At 43.5% G+C, this 23,287-nt stretch overlaps 1 protein-coding gene across 1 annotated transcript in view; it reads left to right on the top strand.

The window, feature by feature from the left end:
• Window positions 1-23,287, top strand: part of LOC124771029 (protein HIRA-like) — a 303,194-nt gene that overhangs the window by 74,975 nt on the left and 204,932 nt on the right. Inside the window, 1 exon segment of the mRNA XM_047249270.1 lies at window positions 8,714-8,881. Coding sequence (XP_047105226.1) covers window positions 8,714-8,881 — 168 coding nt within the window.

Genomic DNA, 23,287 nt, shown 5'->3' with positions numbered 1-23,287 from the left:
AGGGGTCCTCACACCTGTGACCAAAAAAGAGAGATTCTTTTTTTCCCATATAGTGTCTGTAATTGGCTCCCATTCATTGTACATCACTTTATTTGGAGCAATCTGCCATTGTCCATCTTTTTGATATTTCTTATTAATACACGTTCTGGGTATTTTTTCCCTGGTTTTGGGATTATGTCAATTCTACTTTTCTAAGTGACTTTGAAAGGAGTTTCATTTCTGTTGAATCGCCATCCTGTAATGCTTTAAGCCTTGATTGATAGACTCTTTTTGTTGTATGTAGATCATGTTAAATTTAAGCTTTTTGAGCAGTGTTCTCCATGCTAGCGCATGTGGACCTGCACCTTGCTAACGGTTCTTATGGTCATCAAGAAATTTAAGATTTGAAGACGATCTCTTAGAAGATTGAAGTGGCCATCTGAAAATAAAAATAGACAACTTAAATGTGAGCACAAGTGTGTGTTCTGAAATAAATTATAATATTATAAAGGTCACTGTTTTTCCTATGACAATGTCCCAAAAAATGTAATCATTTTATTAGTTCTTTCTTCCCATGCAGGTTTCTCATCTTCGTGTGTTATAATTTCTCCTAGGTATTTAAATTATTTCTCTATTTTTACTTTCCTGTTATTTACTGTTATGTGGTTGATTACTAGTGGATCTGCTCAGTCTTTTCGAATGGTGTCTGGAATCTTATTGATTGTTGTTTTTTTGTAGGCTTGTTATTGGATTTCTGTCTTGTTGACTGTTATTAACTAGGAACACCAACTCATCTGTGAATCCCAAGCTGTTTAAGTTTATTTGGTCTTTCTTGGTTCCAATTCTTATGTTTTGAGCATTTTCCTTGTACCATTATGGTGATTAACTGTCTCCCTGTCTTAACCCTATTTATCATAAATGGCTCAGATGTTTCTCCTCTGAACTTTACTTTAGAGTTGGTGTTTTTTTGAGTTAATTTTATCATATTTATTAATTTGGGATGGCATCTCAAATTCCTTTGTGTCTTCATCATTGAAGAACTGTGAATATAATCATAAGCTTTTTTGAAGTTTACCAAGGTTACAACTTCCTGTTTTTTTCCCTCCCTTTATAATAATCCATTACCAATTTCAAATTGATTATTTGTTCTGGCTAGCTTCTCCAAGACATAAATCCTCCTGGCATTATCCTAGCTCCAGTTCAAGTTGATCTTTACAAAGATTATATAAAATTCTTCTATTGACTTCATATGTGTTATCATTCCTCTGCAGCTGTGTGGATTTTGTTTGTCTCCTTTTTTGTGTAGTGATTGGACTATAGCTGCAGTCCAATGTTCAGATAGTTCTTTGTTGTTGCAGATTTTCTCTGTGTATTGGTGTAGCGATATCTTCACTGATTCTACTGCGTATTTCCAAAGTTTCACTAATATTTGGTGTTCTCCACTTGCTTTGTAGTTTTTGAGCTCTTTCAAAGCTTTGTAGACTTCATGGATTGTGTATGGGTTTATATTTTCTGCTGGTGTTTTAATAGGAGTATCTGTGTTTATTTGCAGTAGTTTACATTTTAGTAACTTGTTTAATGTCCCTGCTAAAATTTCTGTATTTTTCCAGTCTCTTTGGGCCATCTTATTATTTTTATCTTTTTGCATTAATATTGGAGAGTCACACCATTGTAATTGTCTGCTAAATATTTTGTAGTAATCCTGTCTGCTAAATATTTTCTAATAATTCCTTGAGTTTGTTTTCTGATTATTTGTTTCTATCATTAGGAGCATGGTGGCCTTGCATCGCACATCTATCTTAGATTTTCCCTATGTTCCTAGCTCTCTGGGACCATCTGCTAAGGCAGTGAGGTTCTTCCTTGTGCACTTACTTCCACCCCAAGCTGTTGGTTCTGTTGTGCAAGCAGATAGCTGCCTGTTATGGTCACTGGCATTGGTGTGGTGCAGTAGCTTGGTTTCTAGCAAGGCTTCCATTGACCTGACATCGCCCTCAGTCTTGTTCTTTTTCTTGTGGAGTCAATATCGATTACAGCCCCCATGACAATGCCGCTATGAATATTCCACATGGTGATGCACTTCACACCAAGAATCTCATCAACAAGTTTCAAGACTCCCCTATGCCATGCTGTCTTTATACTTTCTACACAGCCCGGTGTGTAAATTTGTGAAGTATGCCATGGGAAATTCCATCTGTGTTGGTGCCCAAATGAGTACTATTAGAGTTCGAATTTAGCCACCAAGCTTCCATCACTGGCCCAACCTGCACCTTGCCACATGCTACTGCCACTCCAGTCATGTGACATGATCACCGAGCTGACTGCATGCTCCCGAAGCTGAATGCTGCAACACGAATCAGTGTGCGCAATTCATGGAGATGCGACCACTGGTGGCCCAGCTCCCAGCACTAGACTCCATGCCGATACCCACACAGACCTCTGCATCTACTGCCACTGCCATTCATGGCTGAGATATGAATGGGAATGTGGATTGCTAGGGAGGCATGCCAGGGTAGTCTGTTCTGTTGTGCACTGTGCCTGCCTAGTGAGCATCAGACCTGGATTTGAATTCCGGCCTTGGTAAACATTTTCATTCATCACTTGAGTCTGCACTATACATTATAGATGCTTGAGACTTAGAAAGATCTCTGGAATCATATATAGTTTCACAGACTGCTGTGACATCGCATGCCTACTGCTCTGTCACCAACGCTGCCAGCCTCATCAAAAGGATGCCTGAGGTGCTGCTAACGACACCACCAGCCGACCTGCAACACATTTCCTAGCAACTGTAGGTATACGACATCCTCACCTGACTCAGTACCAACGTGGCAATGCTGCAAGCAGCTGTGACTCACATCAACCCTGACCGCTGCCATCAAAGCAGCCCCAGCCACAGATGCAGTGACGGCTACACCAAATGCTTCAGCTCTAACTGTTCTGCTGACACCTCTAGCAATATGGCCAGCCTCTGCTGATACCACAAACACTTCAGCCCAGATGCTGCAAACTACAGGGAACCCTACTCTTGGCACTCAGACCCGTACAGCTGCTGGGATAAGGTGTGCCCAGCTGCTGCTCGGTCTCCCAGCACTTGTTTGTTTGCAATGGTTGCTCTGCCATGCCATTCCTGATAGATACCAGGTCCAAGTTGCTTCCTGCAGAAGCTCATATGGGGCAATGGTGCTGCCTCAGCTATTCTCCTGATGGCAGTAAATCTCCACCATTGCCACAGCATATATCGTCATATCGTAGACCATGGCCTGTAACAGAACCTTCCCTGGATCTTCACTGACATTGCTGTTACAGACCCACTATCTGAGTGGACTTCATCAGGCACTATCATCTGCTCCCTGACGTAGCCAGCGACTATCTCATTGGAAGCGATACTGGGAGGTCAACGAAATGCGTCACTCATTCTGCTGTTTTCTCTAGTGTGAAGCATGTGGAATATTCTGGCCCATAAGCTGACACCCGACACAATTTCCTGCTCTCACAAACTCATTCAGTGCACCAAGGGAGATCTGCACTTCAACTGCCCACTACACCAACACCTCTCCTGGTTCACCCATCTCCTGCCAGTCAAAGCCCCTACCACCGCACCCAGGTCACCAAGGCCAAGTTTGATGAGCTACTCATTGCTGGCCTATTGCATTGTGCAAAGAGCCTGTGAGTGTCCACCCCCCACCTTACCTAGAAGGGGGATGGCTCCTGGCACCTATGCAGTGATTACCATCTCTGATTGGTAACAACAACAACAAAGTACTAGTTAGGGCTACAATTTTTGGCACAATCAACTGTGTCTAGGCTTTCACCCCTATTTCTAGTTGCAACCAAGGACATTTAAAAGACCACCATCATCACAACATCTGGTGTCTAAAAGACCATCTGTATGACCTGTGGCCTCCATAATGCTGCCTAACATTACAGCATTCGTGGACGGTGTCTTTTGATGCTTGAATGCTGTTTTGCTTACTTGGACAACTTGCTCGTTTTTTCCGTGTTCCCCGAGGAACATCACAAGCACCTCTGGAGTATTTTTGAATGCCTCCAGGATCATCAAAACAGCAAAGTGCATTCGTGGTGCCAGTTGAGGTGGTATTCCTATGTATTATCATCTCCACTGCCAGCTGGTGACCCTGCCTGACAAGGTACAAGCTGTCCTCGATTTCCTATGCTTGGTGACATTCAAGGACCTCTGCCACTTCCTTGGCATTTTAAACTACTCCTGCTGCCATCTGAGAAATACTGCTGATATGCAAGAGATTTTCATTCAGTGCTGCCCTTCATGTGGCCAAAACAATGGGAAACAAGCTGGTGCAGTGGACACCGCAAATGGAAGACAATTACACCACAAAGAGCAACCTGGCAGACACATTGGCCCACCCCAAATCCACAGCCCTGCTTTGCCATCTTGGTCTACACCTGCCAGACACTCATCAGCACTGTCCTGCAGGAGCACACTGACTACATCTGGCAGCCATTCACTCTCTTCTCCAGCAAGCTCTCTGCTGTTCAACAGCATTGGAGCACACATGAAAGGGAGCTCCTTGCCATCTACAAGGCAATAAGATATTTCCAGCTGTTTGAGAAGGCCCATCACTTCATGGTATTCATTGACCACAAATCTATAACGTCTTCCCCGTCAAAAAAACACTGATCTGTGCTCCCCACATCAATTCCAGCAGCTGTCATTCAACTCCATATTTACTACTGACATATGCCATGTCACTAGTATTGACTGGTATTGTCATCGCTAACTGCCTCAGCCGCATCTGCACTGTCAGTTCATCCTTGGAATAAGAGGCACTTAGCAATGACCAAGAGCAAGACCTGAAACTCACCCACCTTTGCCTAGATGCTGCATCCAGACTCCACTTTCAGTGTACATCCACTCCCGCTCAAATAACAGCAACTAGTGTGATGTATCCACTGGCTCACCAATCCCTTTCTTGCCCGCTGCCTTCTGAAAGCCCACATTCTACCTGTTAGACAATGTGATGCACTCCACTGTCTACATGTCTGTTGCTCTGGTGATGCAGTATTTTGTGTAGTCAGGTATTCAGGGAGACTGTAAGAGTTGAACCTGCACACGCCTCACCTGCCAGTGCGTAAATATTGGCCCCATGTAGATGTCCACATTACCATTTTTCCGGACTTTGTGCATGTTTGTGTGGACCTTGACAACCATCTACTTTTCTCTGACTGCTGCCGTTGCCTCTCACGCCTGTGGACAGATTCATCAGCTTCCTTGAGGCAATGCCAATCCTCGACATCATGACCACCACGGTAACCACCACCTTTGTCTCCACGTGGTTGCCCGTTTTGGCTGCCCATGCTATGTCACGGTGGACTACAAGTGCCTATTTACATGTGCCTGACAGACTTCTGTGGGACTGAAATGCACCTGACATTGAGCTACCACCTAGCTGCCAATGGCTCGATGGAACGGTTTCACCAGTTTGAAGCATACACTCAGCTGTCATAACAGCAAGTGGAATACTGTCATGATGCTGGTATTTATCAGCCTCCTTGTTGTTCACAGGGCTAAACTTGAGACATCAGCTACTGACCTCATTTACAGCTAGCCTCTCGCTGTGCTGAACGACTTCCTGGAGCCTGCCAACTGGCTCATGGATGATGTCATCCCCGGGTTTGTCATTGGCTTGCAGGATTACATGGCTCATCTGCTGCCAACCCCCTGCCCGTCCATCTGCAAGCACTATGGCAGATGTAAAGGATTCATTCATAGAAACCTTGTCTCGTGCTATTCTGTGCATTGACCCTTGTCAGCTCCCACTTCGCATGCACTGCCACACCCAGACTAGGTCCTGAAGTGTGACTCAAAGACATTTATCCTACATCTTCATGGCACCCCTACCAGCAGAGTGATTGATAGACTGAAGCCCACCTATATGCTGCCTGATCTCATGCAGCCCAGTCTGACTTCCATCTTTGCCCGGGCGAGGTGGTGTTGTGGTTAGCACACTGGACTCGCATTCGGGAGGATGATGGTTGAAACACACATGCGGCAATCCTGACTTAGGTTTTCTGTGACTTCCCTAAATCACTCTATGCAAATGTTGTGCTGGTTCCTTTGAAAGGGCACAACTGACTTCCTTCCCTAATCCAATTGGATCGATGACCTTGCCATTTTGTACCCTCCCCCAAATCTATCAACCAACCAACCAACCAACTACCATCTCTGTGCAAATCTCATAGGCGATCACTTCCAACAACAGTGGTGCCACTGCTGCCAATGCCAGTGCTGACACCATGACAAGTGTCACGCCACCAAAGACCTCGAGATGCTAGCCTACCACACTACGGCCAAGGACACTGTGGAAAACCCACCATGCTACATCAGTGCTCGCCCTATCCCTGACCCACTGGTCATTGACAACACAGACATCAGCACCCTTCACATGTAGGATGTACCTGTTCCAATGCCTGTCCTACAGCCTACACCTAACTCGGCAATTTCGCCTTGACAGCAGGTTAACATCCCCCCATCCAGCCCCCCACCCTCCCATCCCCCATCCCCCATCCCACTGCCACCACCAATGCTGCATGCAACTTCTACAATAGTGTTATTTCATCCTTTTCCAACACCACATCCTCAGCTGCTGCTCATCCTCATACTGGAGGCACCAGCCAAGCCATTCATGCTCACAGTGCCTGGCGCATGTGCTGTCAATGGCCAGAGTCTGCTATCGGCCTGCCAGCCTATCCTCGCAGCCACCCGGCAACACCTCTGTGCTCTTGTTTCTACAGCCCCAAGCTGGCAACTGCGCCTTGCGCCTGCCCACTGCTGCAAGCACAGCACTGAACACAGCTCAGGCTGGCCCCGCACACTCCACCCTGCACTGCACCAGGTTACTCACCACTTGGGCCCACTGATGGTACTGCACCACTGTTTGCTGTCATGGAGTGGACTAGCACACTTGACCGCCAGCCACCCCACCCACCTCACACCCAGCATCCTAACACCTGGCACCCGCCTCCATTGCATGGCTGACAACTGCAGACCTGCAGTGTTGACCGCTCTGCTCATGGCCTCAACACTGATACAGTACACAGTCCTCACACCTCACCCCCCCCCCCCCACCCCCCCATCCCCCGCCGTTGGTAGCAGCCTTCACCATCACCAGCTCGCTCACCATCTGAGCTCCACACTCATGAGGGGCAGGTGGGCCTTCGTGTGGCAGTCCTTCCCCACACATGTGTCTTAGCATATCTGTGCATTCCTACTTCACTATGACTGTCTCCTAACACAGCAAGTTTCTTTCTTTGTGCGTATACTTCCGCAGCAAGCTGTCGATTCTATCGTGTGACCGGATACCTTCCTACTACAGTCACTGGCTACAGGACAGTAGCTCAGTTCCTAGCAAGGTGTTCGCTGATCTAGCCCCACCCTTAGTTTTTGCCCTTCTCCTCGTGGCATCACATTGACTTTAGCCCAGCGACAGCAGTGGGCCGAACACACTTTGTGGTAACGTGCTTTGCTCTGAAACTTTCAGCTTGAGTTTCATGACTCATCCGCACCACACCATCTCTACATCTATACAGCCCAGTGAGTAAATCAGTGACTCGTAGAACAGAACATTCTGATTGGCGCATATTAGTACCCACATGAGTGCTATTAGAATGCCGAGCTGTGCCTGTCACTGCTGGCACACTCATTGTTCAAATCCTGTCCAGACCACATCTTCCGCAAGAGACAATTAATTCTGTGCATTGCATTGTAAAAATTTGTTGTTGTACTGGCAATACTCAGGGACGAGGTAGTGACTTTGTTCGATGTTCACTAGTTCTTTGTTTAGTGCCACCACATCAGTGATTTCTCGAATATTTGTTAATTTTAAGACCATTTCATGCTTTTCTTTTGTAGTAATTTAGTCATTAAATAAATGTTTTGTTTATTAACCACTTGTGAACACTTCCTATTATGCCACATTTCACGGTTTAGTAAGATAGGTAGGAAATCTTTCGTACAGAAGTGTACACACAAAAAAGAACATCATAGAGAACTGCCTAACTGCTTCACAAAACTGCTTCCACAAACTGGTTTGGGACTGGCCATTACACAGGATGGGCAAAATAAAACTGTCCCAGAAAATATTTACAAGATTGACATAGAATTGACCCTTGTTAATGAACTGGAGAACTGCATATCACAGAAAATACTGGAAAACATAAATTTGATACACCAATCAATTGCTGTCACATGTCTGTGCATTTGGAGCTCCCACTTGCTCTGTCCCAGTACACAGTTGTGTTATTGTGTTTGGGTCAGTGAGGGGAGACGACATATTTAGTGACCAGTTGTATTGGCACAAAATTGTGCTCACAATAACATACTTCCTTTAGCCATTTCTAGTATTCACCCAAAATTCTAACATACAACAAAAGGTTAGCTGAAAAAGCTGCTATTGCTTCTGTTTCTTGGAAGTGTGATAACAGGTGTGAACCTAGTGATCATCTGAAATTTCAGTGAACTTAGTATTAGACTTAGAACTTCATTGTGTGCTAAGTTGTGTTGCTTGCCACTGTATAAACAGGTGTTCTCAGTGAGGTACGTATTTAGTATCTTATTTCTTGCTTTCTCATCACTGAAAAAATATTTTAATATATTATATTTAGTCTAATAATACTGTAAATTGTAATGTTACAAAGTGCTTACAACATGTCAGTTCAATTTTGTTTTATTTATTTGTATTTTTTCTTAAATTTTTAGTGTGGAGGTACAACACATGTCTTGAGGCTCAGCTGGTCACCAGATGGTCAATACTTAGTATCAGCATACGCCATGAACGGTGGAGGTCCCACTGCTCAAATTGTTGAACGTGAGGGATGGCGGAAAGATAAGGATTTTGTTGGACACCGAAAGGCTGTCACATGCGTTGTAAGTTTACTACATTTTCCTACAGTAGGAATAATTCGTTTCTTATTATACACTCGTGCTCATAAATTAAGGATAATTGCATAGTGTGGTGCCACACAATGTGGCACTACACAAAACTGGCACTAATAGCATAGTCACATAGGGAACAAACATGACACAGATTGGTAAGTCCACGGTATTGGTGATAAGTTTAGTTAACCGTCCCAAAATACATGTGCCACAAAACGCCACTGTTTCCTGCACATGTACCCCAACATCAATATTGGATATGATAACCACACACACTTACACAGGCCACACAATGGGTTGGCATACTCTGGATCAGGTGGTCGAGCGGCTGCTGGGGTATAGCCTCCCATTCTTGTACCCGTGCCTGTCAGAGCTCCTGAAGTGTTGTAGGGGTTTGAAGACATGCAGCGATACGTCAACTGAGACCATCCCAGACGTGCACAATGGTGTTTAGGTCTGGAGAACAGGCAGACCACTCCATTCGCCCGATATCTTCTGTTTCAAGGTACTCCTTCATGATGGCAGCTCGGTGGGGCTGTGCGTTATCACCAATCAGGAGGAAGGTGGGACCCACTGCACCCCTGAAAAGATGGACATACTGGTGCAAAATGATGTCCCAAAACCCCTGACCTGTTACAGTTCCTCTGTGAAAGACATACAGGGGTTACGTGCACCAAACATAATCCCACCCCACACCATCAAACCACGACCTCCATACAGGCCCCTTTCAAGGACATTAAGGGGTTGGTATGTGGTTCCTGCTTCACGCCAGATGAAAACCTGGTAAGAATCACTGTTCAGACTATACCTGGACTCGTCCATGAACATAACCTGGGACCACTGTTCCAATGACCATGTACTGTGTTCTTGACACCAGCCTGTGACCAGGGGTCAGTGAATGCACCTTGCAGGTCTCCAGGTGAATAAACCATGTCTGTTCAGTCATCTGTAGACTGTGCATCTGGAGACAACTGTTCCAGTGGCTGCAGTAAGGTCCTGAGCAAGGCTACCTGCAGTACTCTGTGGCTATCTGTGAGCACTGATGGTGAGATATCAGTCTTCTTGTGGTGTTGTACACTGTGGACATCCCATACTGTAGTGCTTGGGCACGTTTCCTGTCTTCTGGAATCATTGCCATAATCTTGAGATCACACTTTGTGGCACACACAGGGCCTGTGCTACAACCTCCTGTGTTTGACCAGAGTACAGTCGCCCTAGTACTCTACCCCTCATAACATCATCAATATATGTTCTTCGAGCCATTTTCAAGACACAGTCACCATTAGCATGCCTGAAAACGTCTGCACACTTACTTCATGCACCATACTCTTACATGCACCAACACACCTCTGTGTATGTGACTGCTGCCAGTGCCACCGTGCAATGCCCGAAGATCAAATGCACCGCATGGTCATACCCCGAGGTGATTTAAACCCACAAACCACCCACCAGAGCGTTGTTTCAGCATGTATCAGCATCATCCTTAATTTATGAACATGAGTGTAGTATGTAATAAATTATGAGTATGAATTACTGACCATTACTTACATTCAGTAGGTGAAATGTGTATTACTGCTGATACACACATATAAAAGAGTGACTCACTACCTGGCTCTTGGCATTAATAGTTTCTCTTTGGGAGAGGAGAGGGATGGTTGGGAGAAGGTTTAATTGAAAAGGCAGTGTAAAAAGGCACCATCTATAATGAGCAGGGTTTATACACTTTGGGACAACTGGAAAATCAGGGAGAAACCCAGGAATTTTTTCATCCAGGAAGAACCTTGAATTTTTAGAAATCTGGAAATTTTTTATTGTTTTATTTCTCAGTTAAATTTTTGTAATTTTAACTGGTAAGAACTTAATGCAGCAATGAATCTATAAATGAGAGAATAACACCAAAATAAAACTTTAGTTGCATAGAAAATGTGCCATTTACAACAACAAAACACAGTGCATGCACATTTCTCTGCTGACAGTGAAATGTGTCAAAAGCTTTAGCACGAATCCCATGCAGTACTTTGTAACAACAAACTGCTTTCAATGAGCATGACATCACAACTGTTTGCAATTCTAAAAGTTTGTGGAAAAATATTACAAATGGTGGTGTGACAAGCTTTAGTTTTTAAAGTAAATTTCCTTTTAAGCAAGATGAATTGTGTTATGTTTGAGGATGTGCAATGAATTTTTTAAATCACAGAATGTTTGACTCACATTCAAAACTTAACACTATGGGGACCAGTCACTTGGAAAAGTTTTGGACCCGGAAGACAAGCGATTTGTGCCATTATTTATAATTTATTTGAGACATTTGTCTTTGATGTTTCTTAAAGGGTAACACATGGTAAAAAGACAAATCTTCAAGGTGAGTTTTTCATATTTATTTTAGTTCTTTCATAGATTACAAATTATCAGTGACAATGGCAAATAAAGTTATCATCCTTCCAAAAAGAAGTATGAGATGAGGTCTTGAGCAATTTCACATTTAATTGGCTTTTCTGTGCAAAAATAGAAGTGATCAATGGGACATGTATTCAGCCAGGTAACCCATGAAATGTTTGGTCCACATCAGTGAAATTTATAATTTTGCTTGTCAGAAACATTCATCAGCTGTAATTTAAACTGTGCTTTTAGGATCTTGCATAACCCCACCCTCATAAAAAAAACTGCAAAAAATTTTTGACCACCAGTATTATATGTGGGAGTTTGGCTTTTCATGTAACTGTACTGCATATATATCAGTTTAAATCATTAACATTTCCTATTTGTGTATTTGCACTAGTTAACAGTGATGTTGCTATTTGCTGACGACATTGTGTGTCTTATGGTCCGAATATCTGCTGTCATTGGCTGGCAATCATGTGACACGAGCTACGATTGGCTGACAAAAGTGTACCAGGCAGTGAAATCTCAATTTCAGTGCTTTTGAAGTGCTGTATTTTGTGGAATTCTTGTTTATACTTTCATAATACTAAAATATGCACTCTTCGCGTCCTGAACACCTCTCCAAAATATGTAGGTTTTTGCTAAAATGTCAGGAAGTTCACACAAAACCTTTACCATCCAAAGAATTGATAAATAAGTTTTACAGCTCCATGGGAATTTTACAGTTATATGGGAAAGTATTTTGTCATTTAACACAGAAAAAATTTACTTTCATCCAGGAAAAAGTGTGTTTTTAACTGTAAAATTCGGAAATTATTATTTTTTTCTCTCTTTTTCCACGTGTACACTCTGATGAGGTTGAGGGTACACAAAGCTCTGTCTGAAGCCTCACTACAATTGGCTCTCTCTCATTCTATGGTCTGAGAGCCTTGCCCGACCTGTCTCCTCTCAGCTGTGAGGAAGGAATTATTAGTGTGTCATTTTCACTGCAGTACTATATATATTGTCTGTGAAGATAAATACTCATCAGTGATGCTGTCTCATAATTTGTTGGTTTTCTTGTATGAATTTTGTTTTGTTGGTAGTATTGTCGATAAAAGTTTAGTTCACAAATGTTTTCATTATTGGAGGTTGGCTATTTCTTTGAGTAGCTTTATAAACTGTTTGGAAACTGAAGAATAAGGATGTGTGCTGCCATTCTCTGTAGCTAAATATGTTACAAGGAACACCTACAGATATTTCACAAGGAGGGTATATCAGCACTTCTATTGGGTATCTTTAACTTTCACATAAGTGGTGCACCATCACATAGACAGGTCCTGATGTGTTTATTTTCACTAAATGCATTAAAAGAAAACAAAGAACAGAATATGACTGCCGTACTTCAAATTGTAACACTATATTGTAAACTTTACTAATGTAGAAAGAAAAGTAATAAGACTAATAGAATTTAAATTAGGTTTATTCCCTTTTTTCCATAATTCTTTCTAATGGTTCATTGCTGTCTTCTATCTTTCCCTATCTTCCCTGGATCTTTATATATTTATATGACTGCTACAATCAACATCCTCTGTAAACTGTTTTCAGCAGTCTAGTCTATGTTTGCTCCTGCTATTTTTCCCCTTTACTGTTCATTCTAGCACCAAGTTAACTGTTTCTGCATTCTGTAGCAGTTGTGCTAACATGTCCATTTTTGTAATGTTGTTTCACGGAATTTGTTTCTAACTTATTCTTTTTAATACTTAATTTTACATTTTGATCTTGCCATTTAATTTTTAACACATCTTGAGAGAACCATTTTTCAAATGCTTCCAATTTCTTCTTCCCCAGATTTCTGATGATACGTATTTCACGTTGTGCTCCAGACACACACATTCATGAACTTCTTTGTTTCCAATGGAATATGTGCTGTAGAGCTCTCCTATTGCAGAAAGCCTTCTTCACCTTTGTCAGTTTCTTTCTGATATCTTTCTTACTGCAACCTGTCTCTGTACTCTTACTTCCTAGACTGGAGAATTCTATCACTTCTTCCACTCTGCATTGACTTCATATTTGCATTGTTTATCCTAAAGCCATATTCTGTGCTTCCTGTACTGTCTGTTCCTTAGAATAGATCTTCTAAGTCTTCCTTGCTTATGGTAAGGTGGTGTGCGAACCATAACATTATCTGTTCTCTTTCGACTTTTTTCCTCTTCTGAAATTGTCTGTCACTATTTCATTGTTGCTTTGATGTACTAATTGCAGAACAGTTGTGAGAAGCTGCAACCTTGCCTTACACGCTCCCTAATATTTCCCTGTCTTGACATTCCATGTTTATTTCTCCCACTTGACTTTTGCACATTTACAGTTAATTCTCCCATCTTTTTACTTTAGCCCCCAGTCTTCCAAAGATTGTGAACTACTTACTCCATTTTATATTTTTGAATGCTTCCTCTAGGTCCACAAATGCTGGGAAACTATCCTTATTTTTACTCATCTGCCTTCCATTACTAAGCACAACACCACAACCGCTTATCTAATACATTTTGTCTTTCTGAAGCCAAACTGTTCTTTTTCCAGTATATCTTCAGTTTTAGTTTCCACTCTTATGTACATTATTTTGCTCGGCAGTTTACAAGTGTGACTTATCCGACCTGTCATCTGACACAGTTACCACATTTATCCATATGTGCCTTCTATGGTAATGTGATGGCAGTACTTGTCTGGAAGTCTCATGGTAAGTAACATGTATCATAGATTTTTTTCCATTGCTGGATGGTTGCCTGTTTCCATTGTCTTTGAGTCCAAGCAACCCGGTACCGTAGTGTTCCAGGCACCTGCTTCATGTAGTCATCCCTCTCTTTTGAGATCTTCCAGTACCTTGTTGCAGTCCCATTGCCCCCAGTGAAAAATTCTAGGGTCCACATGCTGTGATTTTCACTGTGTCTGCACTGTATCTATCTAAAATGTTTTTTCCTTGTTCTCTCCAATTCCACAAAACTACACTACATTTTTTACTTTTGATGTTTCTCAGTGCTTCAGAGAATTTCCCCTTAATAGCATTGTATCCTAAATTTTCAGTATTGCTTTTATTCATATACTCCTTTCTCATTCTCTTCAGCTTCAATCTGTTGTTTATCACTACCAGATTATAGTCTGAGTCTGTTTCACACCTGGATATCCTGCGTAGACCAGGATTTATTTCTAAATCTTTCTCTAAACATAATGTAGTCTACTTGATATCTCTCTTTGTCTCCTGGTCTTTCTTTTGTGATTTTGGTAATGAATGTTTGCTATAAACAGTTGAAACCTATGACAGAAGATTTAATCAAGTGAACATCAGCAGCTGAGGAACGTGTTTATAGAATAAAAATCCACTTCAATTGCATGTGATTCCTTAATTTATTCCATGATTCGTTTCAAAGCCTAAAACTTTATCTTTAGGTGCCATCAAGTAATTATGGGAACATACAGGAATTGTATGAAATAAAATTGTCATAACTTCTGAAAGGTCTGCCTTAGGATGTTCAAAATGGATGGTCGGCTGCAGGGCATGATGTATGCAGATGGCTCGGTTTAGCTCACTTGGATGGGTTCATCAGTATGCAAAATTGGTTCATTTGGGGGACTGAGAATCTGTATTTCATGACCAAGAAGTCTCTTCACCCTCAGTGGGCGACTTTGTAATGCGCAGTGTCCAGTTATGGTATAATATGTGTGATATTTCTTGATGGCATGGTGGCTACCGAATGGTACGTGAAGGTTTCGGTAGATGATTTCATTCCCATTTTGACAAGATGTGGTTTGTGCAAGATGGAGCATGACCTCATCAAAGCAGGAGAGTGTTCGATGTCATGGAGGAGCACATTGAGGATGACTGCATTCTGGCTCTGGGGTACTCAGAGGCCACTGGCATGGGCCTTGATTGGTCACCATATTCCCTGGATCTGAACACTGGCAACTTCTTTTTGTGGGGCTATATTAAAGGCAATGTGTACAACAACAACCTCAAGATCTTTGCTGAGCTGAAAACAGCCATTCAGGAGTCATTGACATCATTGATGCTCAGGCACTTCAATGGATCATGCAGAATTTTGCTATTCGTCTGCACCACATTATGGCAGGCATATCAAACATGTCGTAATCTAAATCTGAATTTCTGTAGTGACTTTTACATGTTGAATAAAGTGTTTGTACAAATTAATTTACATTTTTTTCATATAGTTCAATAGTCACCACCCTGTAACTACCACACATTTTTGTTCCCATAATTATTTGTTGGCACCTAATATGGAGTTTTATGCTTTGAAACCCGTCGTGGAAAAACATACAAACTTTCATCTCTCTACACAATGTTGCCTTAGCTTCAGTTCTTGGTCACTGTGCTGCTCATAGTAACTCTTGTTACCTACCTTTCTGTTCATAATCATGCCAATACCCATTATACCATTCATTGATACTGTTTATATTGTACCCTACAATGATTTGACTAGAATTCTCTGGCCCCTTTACATTTCATTTCACTAATCCCCATCACTACTAAATTTAGCAACAGACCCCCAGGGGGCTCACCACTCTTTGGCGGGTTTGTGCTTGGCTACCACAGGGCCCCAGCCTTTACAGCATTTTTACCTTTTGTGCTGCATGTCTTTCCTCTTGCTATTCTTTTTCCCCTCCCTTGGGGAACATGTCTCTGGTGTTATTGAGAATGTTCTGCATTGTCTGTCGCTGACCTAAGAACAGTCTCACCTTTTGTTTTTTTGCTCCCTTTCCTTTCTTTGTTTCCCTTCTCCTCTTGTTCGTCCGCTTTGGCGTTTGAGATTCTTCTTTCTCTTCTTCCTCCCTGTGTGCTCCTGAAGGTCGGCCCATGCATCTGACTTGTAACAGGTGACTGCGTAACACGTAATTCCCAGTTCTGGGTTGACAGGCAGGGTTCGCACATACCCCCTGGTACATGCCAGGGCCAGGGAGGGGTGATTGCAGCTCAGGCAATCTTCCCAAATTGCTGATTGGTCCCTCTGTCAGGTGTTCAGGAGGTGCAACCTGAGGTGTGAACAGTCACCTAAGGTGGGTGTGCCCCCTAGTGAAGGGGGCCCCCAGTTGGAAGGAGCATGCCATCAGAGATGCTGGCAATCATGGGGGATTTTCTCACAATTAATCAGTCAGCTTCCCAGTCAACATCTATGATACGTAAATGTAATGAGGCTAATGATTCAAAGATCCTTACCCAGCACGACTGTTTCTCATGGTCTCACGTACTGAAGACGGTTTGTCCTTCGCCATGGTAAATCTGTTTATTATTCAGAAAGGTGCTGATGCAATTGCTGGCCCTGTGAAATCCTGCTCTCATTTACAGAATGGCACTTCGATTTTGGAAACTACATCTGATTCTCAAGCACAAATGCTTGCTGCCTTGCTTCTCCATGGCTGCCCTGTTTATGTCAGTGCCCATAGAACTCTGAATTCTTCCCATGGTGTAATTTACACCAGGCTGCTCGACTGTCTAACTGAGGCCAAAATCCAATATTACCTATCTGATCAGGGTGTCACTGCCATCTATCATGTAATGAAAAAGTTTGATCTCTCCTTACTGCCCACCCTCACCCTTTTTTCTCACATTTGATAGAATTGTGCTTCCATCCAAGATCAGAGCAGACTATGAAATTATCACAGTTTGGCCATACATTCCAAGACCTATGCGCTGCTACCAGTGTCATCATTTCAACCACATGAGATCATCTTGTCGACACCCAGCCAAATGTGTAATCTGTGGTAGCGATGCGTACAAGAGCAATTGTCCGCCTCCTCCTCCCCGCGGTATCAACTGCAATGGCAGACATGCCGACTCCTCTTGGGATTTTCCCTTGTATCTTGATGAGCAGGCTGTCCAGGAGATCTGGGTAAAGGAAAAAGTGCCTTACCCAGTCACTTGCAAGTCAATGACTAGTCACAAATCCTGTGTTCTCCTGTCTGGCACCTATAGTTCTGCTCTTGTTATCCCTTGCTCCATGAAGGGCATGGCCACGCAGGCATGCGACCTCAAATTCAGCTCTGAGGTAGTGAAATCACCCAGTGTCAATGTAGTATCGCCATCCCCCCATCCAGCTGTGCAACATGTCGTCAAACTCTTGCCTCAAGGGGCGAAGCCACCAGCTACTTAACCGGTAGGCCAGAAAGGACAGAAGGAGTACTTCCATGAAGACTTCCTCCGTTCCTCCAGTGGAACAACACCCGAGTCTTCCTCTAACTGGAAAGGCTCAAGTAAGTCCACCAAAGGCAAAAGGTCTTCTCCTTCACCAACTCAAAGATCCTCTACAATGGTGTTGCCACTTGATACGTTAAACCGGCTAGCCTCCGTGTTGCCAGTGCTCACACCAACTGTTTTTCAGTGTTGGACTCCACAGACCGACAACACAATCAAGCTGATGCTTCTGTGGACCCCATGGGGCAGGATACTCCTGCTTCTGTGCCCTGTCATAGTCTGTCTTCACCAACTGTCACTGGGCAGCCACCGAGGTGACACCCCTTCGTCTCTTTCTCATCATTACACTCTTCCAATGGAATGTTCGCGGCCTTTGGTGCCACAAAGAGGATTTACAGCTGCTTTTAGCATCACAGTGTCCCCTTGTACTCTGCATTCAGGAAACAAAATTGCACCCTCACACCCGCATTGAGCTTTCACATTTCTTACCAATTCGTTTTGACCTTCTCCCAGAGGTCAGTTTTCCATCTCATGCGGGCATCATGCTGCTCATACAGGATGACATTCATAGTCAACCCAGCTTCCTGATTATCCAGCTTCAAGCTGTTGCAGTTCAGCTTTCCTTTCCCTACCTGATTTTTTTTCCGTCTGTACCATTTATGTCCCTTTGTCATTCGATGTCACCAGGGCACACTTCTTTCAGCTTATTGGGCAGCTGCCACCCCCATTTTTATTACTCAGTGACTTTAATGCATGTTATCCCCTTTGGGGTTCTCCCAGGACCTGTCAGAGAGGTGCCCTCTTGGCTGATATTCTTAACCAACTTAACCTCTTCTGCCTTAACACTGGAGCATACTCTTTCCTTTCCGACTCCTTGCACTCCCATTTGGACCTATCCTTCTCCACTGCCAGCTTGCCTATCGTCTTGAGTGTTCCATTCTTTCTGACACTTACTCGAGCAACCATTTCCTATGTGCTATCCATTTTCTGACTTGTACTCTATCCGCATGCACACCCAAATGGCAGCTTACTAAGGCTGACTGGCAGTTTTAGTCCTCCCTGGTGACCTTTGAAGAGCAAGATTTCCCCAGTTGTGATGACCAGGTGGAATTTCTCACAAACGTTATCCATACAGCTGCAGAACATTCCAATCCTCACACTTCCTCTTTACCAAATTGTGTCCCAGTCCCTTGGTGGACTGAGGCATGCCATGATGCAATTCACACACAGAGACATGCTCTCCGCATTTTTAACCACCATCCTAATGGCAAACTGCATTCATGATAACCAGATACGTGCAAAGTGTCATAGCAAAAGAGCTTGCTGGATTTCATTCACTAGTTCTTTTAACAGTTCCACCTCTTCCTCTCTCATGTGGAACAACCTCCCATTGCTCACTGAGATCAAGATCCATTCCCCAATTTCCGACCTGAAAGTAGCAGACGACATCAGCGTGGATCCTATTGCTATCTCCAACACCTTGGGCCACCATTTTGCAGAACTTTTGAGCTCTTCCCACTATCACCCTGCCTTCATCCATCGGAAACAAGCAGAGGAGGCTCTGGCGATAACCTTTCTCTTCTCCAAATTGTGAGTGCTACCATGCCGCCTTTACTATGAGGGAGCTAGATCATGCTCTCTGTTCATTCCAATCCTCAGCCCCAGGGCCAGACGCCATCCACATTCAAATGTTGCAGCACCTTTCTCTTGCTGTCAAGCACTTTCTGCTTAACACATACAACCGCATCTAAGCAGAGGACACATTTCCCAGACACTTGCTTGAAGCCACCATCATACCTATACCTAAACCCGGTAAGGACAAAAACGTTCCTTCTAGCTACCGCCCCATCTCTCTTACCAGCTGCATTTGCTAGTTGATGGAACACATGATTAATGCCCTTCTGGTACGGTGGCTCGTGTCTCGCAATTTACTGATGAGTGTACAGTGTGGATTTTGTTACTTTAGCCACCCATATCATGAATGGTTTTCTGCAGAAATCCCAGACTGTCACTTTTTTTTCGGTTTGAAGAAGGCCTACGACACCTGCAGGAGAACTGATATCCTCCATAGTCTCTGCACGTGGGGCTCCCATGGCTGCCTGCCCTGTTTACTTCAGGCATTTTTAAAAGACTGAGTTTTCAAGGTGCGTGTAGATTCTGCCATGTTGGACACCTTTATCGAGGAAAACAGTGTGCCTCAGAGTCTCATCCGGGGTGTTGTCCTCTTTGCTGTCACCATTAATCCTATAATGGCTTTTCTGCCACCAGGCATCTCCAGCTCCCTTTTTGTTGATGATTTTTCCATCTGTTGCAGTTCTCCATGGACCTGTCTCACTTGCAGTTCTCCATGGACCTGTCTGACGGAGCGGCATCTTCAGCGATGTGTTGATCATCTTTAGTCGTGGAGCATTGATAATTGCTTTTGTTTTTCCACTGACAAAACCGTCTGTATGAATTTCTGTTGACGTAATTGGATTTTCCCACCATCTTTATATCTTTGGCCTTTTGCCCTTTTCCTCATTGAAACTACAAAATTCCTCAGGCTCATGCTTGATAGGAAACTCTCTTTGTTCTCCCATGTGTCTTACCTGGCAGCCCACTGTTCTCAATTCCTCAAAGTCCTACATGTCCTGAATGGTACTTCCTGAGGTGCTGATCGAACACCATCCTCTGTTTGTACCGGTCCCTTGTCTGTTCGAAACACGACTATGGGTGCTTTGTTAACGCGTCTGCCCTTTCATTCCTCTTAATGCCGTCTCAACACTATCCTCCATTGTGGCATCCGTTTGGCCCCAGGTGCCTTTTACACTAGCCTGGTTGAGAGTTTAACAGAAGCTGCTGAACTACCACTGTCCTATCACGGTGACTTCCTCCTCAGCATGTATGCATGCTCTTTGTCTGCCATGCGTAGCCACCCATCCTATGCCACCTCCTTCAATGATTCCTGTGATGGCCAGTATGCGGCGCGTCCCTCTTCTCTGATACCTCCTGGAGTCCGTTCAGCTTTTGCTACAGCGGCTTAGCTTCACACTACCTGCAACTTTCCCAGTGGTTGTGAACCCTTCACCACATTGGCTTTGTGAAGCAGCCCATGTTAACCTTGGCTTTCATTTGCTTCCTAAGGACACTACTCCAGCCTTGGTCTATCACCTTCAGTTTCACGACCTTTGCATGGAACTTCGCAATAGTACCTTTGCATACACTGATGGCTCTTGGACTGACCGTAGGGTTGCAAGTGCCTTCGTCATTGGCACCTGTGTCTTTCGACATTGGCTTCTGGCACACTGCTCAGTATTTACAGCCAAGCTCTTCTCCATTTGTCAGACCACGGAGTACATCTGACAACACAGCCTTTTCAATTGTGTCCTCTGCTCAGCCTCACTTAATGCCTTTCAAAGTCTAAGTGCTCTGTACACCACCCATCCCTTAGTGCAGTTGGTCCAGGAAAACTGTCACCAGCTCACTCTTGGTGGAGCAGTGTGATATTTCTGTGGGTTCCTGGTCATGTTGGTCTGCCAGGAAACGAGCCTGCTGATACTGCTTCCAAGGCTGCAGTCCTCGTACTTCAGTCCCTCCAATGATCTCTGTGTTTCTATCTGTCAGGAGGTAGTGTCCCTTTGGCATCATCAATGGTCCTCCCTTCATGGGCTTATTAAGCCTCTCCCAGCAGCTTGGACAACCCTCTCTAGGCCCTTCTGCTGGGAGTAGGTCATTTTAACTAGGCTGCATATAGGGCACTGCCTTTTTAGCCATCGTCATTTGATAAGTGGCGCTACCTCACTACTTTGTACACATTGTGCTCAAGTTGTAACTGCCTGCCTCTTCCTTATGGAATGCCCAATTTTTAACCATTTATGTTCCCACTTGGGTTTTCCCTCATGAGTTATCGGCTGTTTTAGCATATGACGGGCAGGCTGTTGACCGTCTTTTACTTTTTACCCGCCAAACCAATGTGGCAAAGTCCATTTAATTTTTAGTTTTCGACTTCCATTTCTGTATGTCGTTGTTTTAGCCCTTTTTCCCACATGTCCCCAGGGGCCCGGCATTCATTTGCTGGGTACGGGCTTGGCGACCCCGGGGTTCCTGAGCTGGGGATTGGTAAGCACCAGCAGTCCCGTGATCTTAAGTTCTGGGCATGCTTTTGCAACTGACGATCAGATGGTTGGAGGAATGGTCTCGCACCACAGGTGTTAAATTCTCATTAGAGAAAACAGTTTGTGTTGCTTTTAATCGTTCCTGCTCTCTGTTTAATTTGCCCGTTTTAAAACTGGGGGTACTGATCTCAGTTTTAAGGAAAAGGTGAAGTGTCTGGGTCTTATCTTTGGTGAGAAGTTAACATGGTTGCCACACCTTAAAGAAATGAAACTGAGATTTCTCAAGGCCTTAAACATCCTTAAATGTGTTAATCATAGGTCTTGGGGAGCCGACAGAGCATGTCTGCTCCAACTTCATAAGGCCTTCGTGCAACCCCAGCTTGAATACAGATGCCAGATTTATGGGTCAGCAAGGCCTTCATACCTTAAAGTGCTGGATGCCATTCACCACGAGGGTATTAGGTTGTCAACAGGGACTTACCACACGAGCCCTGTTGTTAGTTTGTGTGCAGAGGCTGGTGAGCCTCCACTGTCTATTGGACGTCTTCTTCTCGTGGTATGCCACACATATAGATCTTTGTCCGTTCCTACATCGCCAGCATCCAGTTACATTGTTCAGCTGCCACTGGAATGGCTATTCAATCACCGACCACAAGCAACATGGCCATTTGGGATCTGTGCAAGGGAGAGCCTTGAATTATTACTTTTACTCTCTCATTTGCACTCTTTTAACGAGGTCACTGTCATTATTGTCAAAGTTTTAAGCAATAACTAGAATTGAACCTATGACCCCAGACCTTTCTGGATTCATAGTTAGTTGCTATCCCTAAAACGAGATTTTAACCATATTGCACAATTATGTCAAAGGGTTTCTTATTTTATAAATTTTGAGTTATCAGTGGAAGGTAGAGGTAATTTTTGACAGAACACATTGGAAAGTAAGTTCTCATGTGTCTCCAATTTTTTCACATGCAACTAGAGGATCAGCATGTGTGTTTCAGTGGCATTTTTATCACTGTATAAAACAAAACAAACACCATCCTAACAAAACCTTGAAGGCTCAATAGAACAGTCTCATCCCAAGGCAAGAAGAGCTCTTGTCAAGACTGTCAGGTGGACAGTACTTTTCGAGAATTGGATTATCCTAATCTTATTTACAGTTGCAGCTATACAGACAATCCTGTAAATTCATGGTCATCATTATCCATTTGGATTACACAGATACAATAAATTGCTTTTCAGAATTGCTAGCACACCAGCAGTTTTCCAGTGTTTTTGAGCAGATGAGTCAAAACATTCTGATCAGACAAGTATCAGGACAATACAGTAGTAAATGATGAACTTATGTCTGCCATTCCAGACCACTTCAACAGAATGGGCTAAAGTGTAACCTACAAAAGAATGAACTCTTTCACAAGTGAGTTGAGTATTTCATCTACATGTTGAATCTTAAAGGACTTCAACTGAATTGACAACATATGTAAAGCATGGAAAAAATTCAAGGGCCTACCAACTTAAGATCTTCAATCATTTCTTGACAAAATAAATTATTATGTATATTTTATGTTGGACCCTCTTCCTCACCAGTTACAAGTATTCTATTTACTATCGATAGACAACACAACATGCTAATGCCAATGTCCTGTCTAGACTACCTGTGGGACCAATCTCACATTTGACTCTCAGAGGCACTATGCTTACAAGTAGACAGCATCTTACAAAACTGTCTTCAAGAGTGTC

The sequence above is a fragment of the Schistocerca piceifrons genome, unplaced genomic scaffold (genome assembly GCF_021461385.2).
Source record: "Schistocerca piceifrons isolate TAMUIC-IGC-003096 unplaced genomic scaffold, iqSchPice1.1 HiC_scaffold_866, whole genome shotgun sequence".
NCBI classification, from domain to species: domain Eukaryota; kingdom Metazoa; phylum Arthropoda; class Insecta; order Orthoptera; family Acrididae; genus Schistocerca; species Schistocerca piceifrons.
The sequence above is the reverse complement of the archived record's forward strand: the minus strand, read 5'-3'. Positions and strand labels throughout refer to the sequence as shown.